A 12097-nucleotide genomic window follows, 5' to 3' on the forward strand; every position below is an offset into this window, starting at 1 on the left:
CAGCTGGACTGATGTATCCCTCAAGCTAGCAGTTAACCAAACCAAGTGTTTAAAACTAGCTAAACCTCTTTATATACAAACATTAATTATATCGACATCTACAAAACACATAACCCAATTTATGTTATCTTCAATAAGTTTTCTTACTCTCAGTAGATTTTATTAAAAACGAAATAGAAACAATGATTTTCCTCAGCTCTTGAAAACACACCACGCATTTTCTTAATCAATGTGTTTTCAAGGTAGATTTGGTTGCTGTAGTCCCATTTTCTGCATGTGAAGATTCTATCACAATGTATCCCAGGGATCTTCTTGCCTATACTTCCTCCGAGTTTATATTTGTGTCCAACAGTTTGACAAAGCCATATCCATGTTGTGCCCAAATAAAAAGATTAGCCTTTGACACATTTACTAAATATGATAATGAAGCACAGAATTTGGGACATAAATATGTGTTATCTTACTCATGGTAGATAATAAATGGATCAAGGATTATCCTTCTTTGTACCATCTTTTCAGTCATTGTCTTGGAACTCCAGTTCTACAGCACTACTAACCATAATGTGGTCTCTGCACTGCTGTCTCTGAGACCACCATCAGTTACTGAGCTAAAAATAACCTAGAGTTTAAAGCAGCTGTTTAGAGCCTCCTGCAGGCTTGACTAGCGTAGGCTTCAGTGCACATTAGTTAATTATCTGGAGGATTTCATTTGGCCAAACAACTTACTAACCAAAAGCAACCAAGAAAAGTTAGACTGAGCTCCCGTGACACAATTTCCTATTTAAAAAAATGTGTGTGAGAGTCACAAAACATATATATAACCAATGTGATCAAAATCTGATTCCACTGATGTAAATGCAATACTCCATTTATACTTGGAAAATCATGAGGTATGTTACAAACTTTTTTGTTAGGTGATTTTTTTTCAATTTCTCATAAATAAATGTTATAAAATAATCATCATTTTAAAAATTGCATCCGAATATTTAGCTCTGTATTATAATGGAATCTCTTACAGTCTTTTAGATATATGTGTATATAAAACTCTGTGTACATATGTATGTAACCTGCCTGAACAATTTATAAATACTATAGTTGTGATTTTTTTTTATCCAGTTCTGCTTTGTACAATGATTACAACTTACATTTAAAATAAACCATTAAACAACTTAGAACCAAGGACATTTTGTTTTTTTCCTCTTTGGCTGCTGTGGATGAAAACCCAAGGATCTGCTTACACTAGGCAAGGGCTCTATCACTGAAATACAACTAACCATACTGATTTTCTAAAGCACTAAAAGGAGCTGAGATGAAAGTATCTCCATCCATCCTCTAATTGAAATCACTGCTGACAACCCAAGCGCTATACCATTCACCCCCGAAGTGGAAAGCAATGAATTTGTCACATTCTGTTAGAGATTTCATGATGTCAGTGTAAGACAGAAGAGTTTTGGACATACAATTTAGGGATTTTTTTTTTACCTTAACTGGTGCTACACTAGAATACTATCTTATTGTATGATTTTGATTTTAGGACATCAAAAGCACAAAGACTATACTAGAGAGATTCTTACTTTCAACCTAATAAGAATACATTTGTGTAATTTACTGTCAGTGTTAAAGTTAGGCAGAGGGCAGTGTGCAGGCGGAAGCCAAGCTGGAAAGGGGAAGCCGAACAATCAGCCTGGAGGCTAATGATGCCCAGGTGGAACGCGTAGCAATACCCTTATATTACCTGTGAATACTTTTCATAAGCCGTGATTACCTTTTTAGCGAAATGCATATAATAATGTTTTCCATCAGACAGAGTCATTGTGAGGATTAAACATAATCATGTTTGTATTGTTCAAATAATCAGTAAACTCACCTCTTATTTTCAGGTAGAATTTTCTCTGGGGACTGCACTTCATGGAGTTACACTAGTCTATATATTTCACATAAACTTTGTTTTCATTTCCCACCATTGTTTGCACAGATTTGGCTGCATGCATTTAAGAGTTTCTGAGTGATTTTATGTGTGGCAAATGCATATTTCTCTCTGTCGTTGACTATTCTGATTGAACTTACTGGGACATTTCTCATTTACTCATCTAGATTTTGATAAGACTGAATTCAATTTATACCAACTTTTTTCAATTCATGGATGAAAATCAAAGGTATTGAATGACTCAATTGTATCCAAATGCAAAATGTTTATTAAAAATTTAAATCTATATGGATAGCTGGTATAATAAATAATACAGATAGATATTAATACCAATAAAATATAATGAGAAAGCTGGAGACATTATAAGTAAGTGCAAATTAGACAGCATGCCAGTTTTTCTAGATGTTGCAAGAAATTGAAATTTTGGGTTAGGCAGGAGCTCATATGGCTGAGAATCCCAGGGACAGAAATACTGAGTCTACAGGCTTGTATTTGAAAGAGTGAGAGACATCAACCTAACTCTCAGGCCAAAGACTTCAAGTTACGTCATATAACCAGAAGAGAGTAGTTGGCAGAATGTGTTGAAATGAAAACAAATACCAAAACCCCACTGAGATATAGTAATTATGGTGATTGTCAATAACTGTGAATTAGGTGGAACCCGGAGCTTCACTTTCAAACAACTTAAGAACTAGAGTGAACAATTGGAATTAAAAGACTAAGCTTAATTTTGCTTCTTAACATAATGAAGGTTTTTTAAATCACAAAGTAGTAATAAATTTGTTTTATGAAGTGCACTTAGCAACGTGGCTAACAAATAAAAAATAATAATGAAAAATCTGTTACAACAAAGCATACACACATCCAACTGTCCTATTCTTAAATGGTGGAAAGTTGATTATAATCACAGGGCCCAGGAAAAGCAGTCCATCAATTTGAAATACTGATATTCCTTTCAAATATATTGTTTATCTTATATATTATATATTGTTTACCTTAATCATTCTGCAAAGAGAGAATACAAACTTCAAACACAGTGTGGACCCTAGTTTTATTTGTGCTTGCACAAACACTCCAACTAATTTTCAATACATTCTTAGGACTAAAGAGATCAATAAAACATTGATTCCCTAATTATATACCACACAGTATGATTTTTCTGACTTTGAAAGGTGGCCCCTTGGTTATTTTTCAGTATAGCATTCTAATCTCAGACAAGATCTGAACCTGTGTGTTCCCTTCGCCTCAAGTCTATCTTGGGCTGTTCATTTCCCTGATCAAACAGTGCTATACAGTAGCTTAAATGTGAAATAGTTTAGAAGGAAAAATCCAGTCATTTCAAACATTTAAAATAACTTTGAGTTAGATTTAGTCTACCTTGAATGCTGCATCTCATTTGAAGTGAATTATGTCTCATCATTATGAATTCATAAAAGAAAAGGTCAACAGACTCTTAAGAAAAATAGTTAAATAACCCAGAATGTGAGCTGTGGCCTCCTTCCCCTCTAAGGTCTTCCTTTTCAGTATGGCATTGAGTCATATGCATTCTATGGGTTTCTCTTTTTACTGATTTAGTTGTGAAATAAGATTCTCCTTGATGTGTAGACTATGTATATCTACTAGGCATTGTCAGTGAGACAGAAGTGTGAAATGAGTTCCTTGTCGGTCTGTTGACTCATCTCCATTAGTTAGCCCATGTAACACCACCTCTCAAGCACCCCACTTTGATCCTGCAGCGCACAGTGTCAGAGGCAGATGGTACCCATCATTTGGATAGGTTTCACCCACCCTCACATATTGTCTCCCTAGAAGCGCCTGATGTGAAAGACAGGCTGCTTCCTTCTTTGAGTCTGCTACTGGCTGAAAAAAAATATCCTGTCATAATAGAATTATCTCCACTAGATTATAAATCTATCTGCAGACATAATTATACACATTTCTATTTTAGAACCTGACTGTAGTTTACACAGAAATCTGTGCCACATAAAAATGCTAATGAGGAACAAAGCATCTGATTAACCTTTTTTTTTCTAACATCAGTGATGGAACCCAGAGCTTTACACATGTGAGGCATAGGGCAAGATTAAAAATAATTTTACATTTTTCTTAATATTTATTGCTTGATTATATTGTTTTTGAAGACAAAGCTGGAATCTTACAATGTGGACCTGGGCTATCCTGGACTCATATAATGTAGATCAGGTTTAGCTTTGAAATTCCAACACTCATCTACCTCAGCCTCCTGCATGCAGAAAATGCAGTAGCAAATTTTACTGTGTGCATTGACAGGGCGCACAGGTATGGGTCCATTCTATCTTGACTAAAGGTCAGAGAGTTGAAACTTACTTCTGTTCCTTCAACAGTTCAAAGGACAGGTCAGAGTTCTTTCTCAAGGTTATTGTCAACAGGTGTGGCTAATATCCAAAGCTGGTATTTCAGGTATTAAGAAGTAGATCTGCTTCTGCCTCAAAGAAAAATTTAAGGTTCAAACTAGGTTCCCACTCCATTAGGGAGATAACCATGGATTCCACCCAGGGATTGGTTGCCTACAGACTGTTTGGGTTCAGGGTGTGAGCTTTATTTGTCTTGTTCTGGCCACAAAATATTTAACTAAGAATATAGCCCATAATCCTTCAACTGGTCTGTTCATTCCTTGTATCCTGTGAATGCAGTTTTTTTTTTTTTTTATCTTACTCCTACCTTTTGGGGTTCAGGTATTTAAAAAAATGGAAATTAAATGAGGGTGATTTCCATTTTCACTTGTACTTCCTCCAGATGCTATCCTATGCTTCTGTTTGTTATTTTCACTCACATCTTTGTTCTCTTTACTTTTTTTCTAATCCCCATGCTCCTACTCTGGTAAGTGGTATCCTTGTCAAAGCTGGTCTCTGAGAGTATATATTTATAGTAAAAAGAGAATATAAAAATTATATGCAAGTATATTCATTTTATTGATTAGAGAAAATATGAAATAAAATCTGTAGTATAAACCACATTTTAAATTATTTTTAAAACATTAAATTTGTAAAATTATATCAGTTAATAAGCATATCAAATATTATAAAGAATTAACTATAATGAAAAGGGGGCTACAGATATAAAGATTTTTGAGCACGGTCTTATAATTTTCCTCTTATCATAAAGACCACATTTTTTATCTTAAAATAAGGTTTAAACTGAAAGCCTTGAGTTTATGAGCATGGCATTTAGATGGCCAGGGGCAGGTACAGTGTCTGTGGACACCTAGCCATGTTTCCAGCCACTGAGCTGTGTTGCCCATGATGCTACTACCTTTATCCCATTGTCTGTGCAGAGGTGAGATGAGACTCAAAACAGAACATCTTTTGTATGGCCACAGGCCATTGTTCCCTGCTACTTACACTTATAACTTCATGATAGTGTACATTCCTGATCTTAGAAAAGATATCCTATTCAGAGGGCATTCAGCAGGGTTATTTTCTTCAACATGCTACTTTATTAATCTTCCTCTAAGAGCAACTGCCACACTTGCACAGGCTTGTAATTTATACCTCATGTATATCCTCCTCTTTTCTCTTCAAGACATAATTACCTCCAAACTGGACACAATGAGGGTTCTCAATAAAGATCTATGGATTAACAATTAAATCCAGTTCACTTAAGATGTGCATGAGTGATAATATAGAGCCCAGTTTTTGAGAAGTTTACCTTAGAACACAATAAATGGATAAGGAAATGGGGCACAACACACAATAGAATACTATACAGCTCTAAAAATCTTGAGAACCTCTTATTGATTAGAAAATAGATGTAACTTCATGTTGTTATGTTTAGTGAGAGGGTTCAAAGTGAGACAGAGAGACAATTTGCCACAGATTTCTCTGACATAGAAAAATAAAATCTGATGTCTTAGTAGTGGAGATAAAATGGGAGGGGCAAGAGGATAAGGAGCTGGAGTAGATAGATAAAAGAGATAAAAGGTTCATCAGCAGGTACCCAATTAAAATTAAAGAGTAGCAAGACATTCTGGGGTGCTGTTGTAAAGCACAGTGAATGTAGGAGATTTTAAAATACCTAAAGAATTTTTAACTATTTTTTTTCTTTTCTTTTTTTTTCCAGTTTATTTTTTATTAAAAATTGCCATCTCCTCCCCTCCTCCTCCCCCTTCCCTCCCCTCCCCTCCACCCACACCCCCACTCCCTCCCTCTTGAGGCCAAACAGCCATCAGGGTTCTCTACACTATGTTGAGACCAAGGTCCTCCCAACTCCCCCCAGGTCCAGGAAGGTGAGCAACCGAACTGACAAGGCTCACACAGAGCCCGTCCATGTCGTAGAGACCAAGCCCATCGCCATTGTCCTTGGCTCCTCGGTCAGCCTCCACCATCAAAAAGAAACAATATATGAAAACATGTATATCTAATCTGCTATAAACATTATGCTATGAGTACATATATTAAAACACCATATTGTGCTGAGGAATACATAAAATTTTACATTTTTGTACCTTCTTAAAATAAATTTATATATTAAAAAAAACAAGTTTTAGTTTCATCTGTAAGTTCCTAGATGTCACATCAGGAAAGCCTTGTAGTCACCCTTTTGAGTTATTCACTATAGTTTAGAATTCACAATAGCTCAGAAGTTATTATTTCTGACAAGTAAGACTAAAACAGAAATTTGTGTGTCTGTAATTGTTTTATAGCACACTGCTTTGCACATGTGTATTTATATATTGTAATATTTTGCTTTCTAATCTTTAAAAGTAAATGAACAGTGTAGCTAATGGTACAGCTATGCTATACTCTAGCAAATTCTGGAAAAAAGTGAGTGCATCAATAACATGCTGAAAAATACATGATAACTGCTTTAAAACAATGAGCAAAAACTTTAAAATAAATGATTCAACAGTCAGAAACTGATTTCTTCTGGGCAATGAGTCAATGACTATTTAAGGTAAGATCAGGGAATTTTAGACTTCAATCACTGGCATTTAAATTCTAATTAGGAGACTGTATCAACTTCAGTGTAGAAATTCTACTGGATAATTATAATTTATATAAAAATTTAATTCTAACTACTGAGTAGTTTTGAAATATCTACAAATTAAAACATTTAATAAGACTAAAACTGATAATTTGATGATTTATGTTTCCATTCCTGAAAAATTCAGATGATGTTTGTAACCTGATAGAATTTTCAGTATACTCAAAAATGAAATAGAGATTGTTTCACTAAAATGATTAGTTATCAAAAACATACTGGCATAAAATATTTAATAGTGGTATTTCAAAAGACATGTGTCAAAGAAAACATTGTCTAATTTAATATATAATGTGCAGACTGGGCATGAGGAGACATGGTGGAACAAACAGTTATGTCTTAAAAATAAACAATAAACTATTTATTAATAATAAATACTGTATTTTATTATATAACTAAATAAACACATTTAAACTATATATATTGAGAATTGTACCACTTTTTATTTCAAGTGTTTTTATGCTTAATTATATCTGTATTAATACTTTTTTCAATCACCTAACATCTCTATCCTTTTTAAAAAAAATCTAGTGAAAAATTCAAGTAACTTTGAACACACTAATTATTCTGCTCACAGTCATTAAAACAACTGACTGGTTTTATCAACAGCTCCTGGAGGAAGCCTTAATATGTTGTCTTCTAGAACCTCGCTGAGCCGAATGCACAAGAGAGATGCAGCCCTCTATCAGGACACTGCTACAGGCTTTAACTTTCCAGCCTCCTCCAAAGTCATCCTAGTGGGGGCTTACAAATAGATGTGCACCACAAAGACAGAGCAAGAGTGTGACAACAGCATGAATTTCGAGAACCATCAGAAGATCTCTATACAACTAACACTTCAAAAAACAGCTGCATACATGTATTTCTTTTGAAACAGGGAGAGTAATCTCTGAAGGACTATTTAGAAGGCATTTCAATTTCTCTCTGTAGAAAGTCTTTGCATTTTGCATGATGTCACTGTACATTTAAAAGAACAAAGGCATAAAAACTTATCACTCCACAGTTCTGCAAATTAAGCCCTGTTTGAGCAATGCCCCAGAGACAGCACTGTGCACAGCAATGTCCTGAATGTGTTTTCCAGAGTGCATTGCAATGTGGATTTAGCAGGCTGCCCACCAGTAATGCCTGGAAGTAAAGTGTCCACACCACATTAGAGGATTGTTGTTTGAACAAGTATTGGGGTGCCTAATATTGAAAAGTAGTAATTGAGTTAGAAACAGAACAAAAGGGAAATTGGAATTGTCATTAGGAGAGTTGATAAGTTGGTTTCTCCTCTGGAGAAACATGGGCTGCTCCTGCTTGTTAATTTGAGTCAATCATACCTCATCCTGGTATCACATTAAGGATCTGTTACTACATACTCTCCGTATTCTAGTAAATTATTAATACTAACCTCCCAGGGAAAACTAATCTTCAGATGAGGGAGTCAAAGGTTAAAGTGCAGGAATCTTTGAGATGACTGCAAGTTCAGTTTTGCTTCTCAGAAAACACTTAAAATTTGACATTTAATGCAGAAAGATATAGAACCTTTGGTCCATGCTCTATAATAGTTAAGCATGGCCATTTTCTCAAATATTTCTCAGAGTAATACCCTGGTTTTTGTCAAAACGAGCAGCTATTTCCAAAGAAACTTACATCTGTAAGCACTGAAGATGACTGAATTAAAAATTTTTAAATATCTTGTGGGTGGTAGATGAGATTGGCAGTCCTTGAAATCCAAATGAATGAACAGTTTGTAATCTGAAAGAGTGTCAACCGTTTCCCCAAACTTATTTTAATTTGAGTATGAATCCGTAAGGCCAAAAGAGAAATATATTTACTTGAAGATCATACCCTCCCTGACAAGATGAAATCATGTGTAGAGTTGGTATAAATAAAGCAAGAGTCATGCCTACCAGAGATACAAAACAAAGGACAAAATTCAAACCAAGAGATGAAGGAAATAACACAGCTCACTGAACACATCCTCACCAGAGCTCTCCCAAAGTCTGAAACCTAATGCAAGCTGACGTTGCACCAAAATTGAATTTTTATTTAGAGCGAGCAAACAGTGCCTTTTGAAGAATTTGAAGGAAGGTGCGAAGTATATCAGTCCTTTTCTATCTTTTACTGATCCACTTCCTGTGTCAGGAACTGAACTGTTACTATCTTAGCGTTGAAAATGACTTTGAAAAATATCTTATCAATGTTTATTCTTTATTCATTAGGAAAAAAATGATTCCAAAAGATTTCTCCCCTACTGTTTATATCCAAGAGAGTTATCTTCTAAAATCAGATAAGACAGATTTAATTTCTCTACTACAAAGAAAGGATGTTTTCTACATTGAAACAGTGCCTTGGATCTTCACGAAATAATAGGCACTAGAGATTAAATTTATCCCCTAAAACCTCAGTGATAAATTATTCTTAGAAATGTTTTTGACAAACAACAAAAGAAAAACACTGTTGTAGTGAAATTATAAAGCAGGGATTAATGTTAAAGTAGGGAAGAAATAAGATGCATCCTGATTTAAAGTTAGACAAGACTGAGTGACTCACAGTGGTTTAAGGCAATGGGCATTTTGTTGAATTGTTTTACTATTGCTCTTTGTGTTTATGTATAGCAGCTTTTGAGCTTGTCATGAATACACACCTCATCATACACTAAAGGAAGAACAAACAGAAGTGATCAACTACATTCCCCTGACCATATCTTGGGATTCAAATGCTTGGCCAAATCCCAACATAGATAAGAAGGTGATTACATAGGTGACGGACCTCATCCAGTATGATGAGCATGTCTCAAAACTCAGGTGTCCAAACACAGAAAAAATTCTATATTAAGATTGTAATATTGATGAAGGTTCTACAATGATATTTAAGAATTTCATCACTCTGACTACAGGGCAAGGTCAGTTCAGACACCTTCTTCTCTATTGCTTAGGGTCTTAGCTGGAGTCATTTTTGTGGATTCCTGGGAGTTTCTCTATTGCCAGGTTTCTTGCTAGCCCCATAATGGCTCCCTTAATCAAAATATCTTTTTCCTTGCTCTTATCTCTGATGGAAACGGAGGCAGAGACCTGCACCGGAGCACTAGACTGAGCTCCCAAAGTCCAGTTGAAGAGTGGGAGAGAGGAGAATATGAGCAAAAAGGTCAAGAGCATGACGGGGATACCCACTGAAACAGCTTACCTGAACTAATTGGGAGCTCACCAACTCCAGCTGAACAGGGAAGGAAATATCATAGGACCAAACTAGTTCCTCTGAATGTGGGTGACAGCTGTATGGCTGGGATAGACTGCGGGACCACTGGCAGTGATATCAGAATTTATTTCTGCTGCTTGTACTGACTTTTTGGAAGCCTAATTTCTTTGGATGGATACCTTACTCAGCCTAAATATAGCAGGGAGGGCCTTGGACCTTACCCCAAAGCAATGTGCCTTACCCTCTCTGAGGAGTGGATGGGGAGTGGGGAAAAAAAGTGGAGGGAATGGGAGTAGGAACTGGGATTGGTATGTAAAATAAAAAAAAATTTATGTGTAGATAAACAGAGAGGGTGGAAAGAAAGGGATGTGAAGGAGAAGAAGTAAGGAAGAGAGAGACGGCAGCGAGAGGGAGTGGTAGGGAGGGAGGGAAGGGGAGAAGACAGGGAGATATAGAGAGAGATGGAAATATGGAGACAGACGAGAAGACAGATTTCCCTAATGAAACATTGTCATATTTTCTAATTCTGTACCCTCTTCCCATGAACTTACTTTAACAATTGGAAACTTGAAGTTGCAGAATATCACAATATGTACACACAGTGGAATAACAATATTTTCTATCTTTAAATATAGAAAAACAATTCATGTAATGAATAATTATTTAATTCAATGCAATATTATGTGTTCCTCATTTTATTGTTGTATATGTTTGCTTTTCATCTGTGGGCTTTGCTTTCAGCTGTGAATCGCTGTCTTCATATATCAATATACAACAGGACTGCTTGTCTCTGATGGGCTGGATGAAGATAGAACATCAAGTTCTCAACCACGATCTAAAGAAGTCACATGCTATGGCCTTGTCAACTTTAAATATGAGAATTAGGAAAGAATTTTATCAAAAGTATGATCATATTTTAAGTAATCACAGTTTGAGTGTTTAGTATAAGCCTGAATTTGTGTGGGAGAAGATAGGTAAAATAAGTTTAATGTTAAATATCCAAAATACATACATTCTAAAAATTATTCTATTACCCTTTACTTTGGTAAAAGAAAAATGATACCCTAAAAAGATGGAAGAGTTCTAATTAAATAGCCTGCGAAAGTTATTGAATGTTGTGTTCACAGTTGAAAATTTATCTCTATCAAATTCCTTATAACACAAACAAGTATTTAAATTGTAAAATAAGATACTATTTTCCTTTTAAAACTTTCATGAAATCATGGACAGCATCACAAATTTAGAATTTCCTCCCCTAACAAACTTTACATAGCTACATACTCTAATTGTCTTTCCAAACTATAATTTTATTTACAGAAGTTCTTTTAAGACAGCAAAGGAACTCTTCGGAGACTTGCCTGAAATCCAAGGAGCTTTTCGCTGGGCTTGATGTGTCTCTGAAACTCACATTCCGTGGGCTGGATCACCTTGATTCCATCTTCATAAAACACATAGAACATGTTCCCAATGCCCAGACCTTAAGGATAAAACACATTTCAAAGTCAAATAGAATCATCAGAAGCCTTTCAACATAACTGAGCACCTATTGTGTTCCTGGCCCTGCTGCACTGAAGAGGTTCCCTGATGTTGATAAAGCCCACTACCTCCCTACAGGAGAAACACACAGGCATTGTCCTGGCCTTCCTGCCAGTCTTCTAGATCCACTCTCAGGCTTCACATCCACGGGGAATAAAATAAATTTCCTTATTTATGTCAATACTTATCTATAGGACTTAAGTCGTATTTAATCTTATAAATTGGGTGCTACTAAATATAAAGTCATAAATTTTAGACATTTTGAAAAGTATCTCTCTGTTTTCCTCTATGAGAGGAAAATATATTCAAGGATTAATTTGGATTTTATGGTTTTTATGCATAGTGTTTTATACTTCATCTTATAGCACATGAATTTACATTATGTAATAACTCATATGTATTGAAATAACTGTAGATTATTTCAGCAATGAT

General features: G+C 35.3%; 1 protein-coding gene across 3 annotated transcripts in view; it reads right to left on the bottom strand.

The window, feature by feature from the left end:
* Positions 1–12097, bottom strand: part of Fstl5 (follistatin like 5) — a 393360-nt gene that overhangs the window by 57841 nt on the left and 323422 nt on the right. For all 3 annotated transcript variants that reach the window (XM_038348044.1, XM_038348043.1, XM_038348042.1), the window contains one exon: positions 11488–11606. In XM_038348044.1, the coding sequence (XP_038203972.1) occupies positions 11488–11606 (119 nt within the window). The remainder of the gene's footprint in view (positions 1–11487; positions 11607–12097) is intronic.

Source organism: Arvicola amphibius, chromosome 11 (assembly GCF_903992535.2).
Source record: "Arvicola amphibius chromosome 11, mArvAmp1.2, whole genome shotgun sequence".
NCBI classification, from domain to species: Eukaryota; Metazoa; Chordata; class Mammalia; order Rodentia; family Cricetidae; genus Arvicola; species Arvicola amphibius.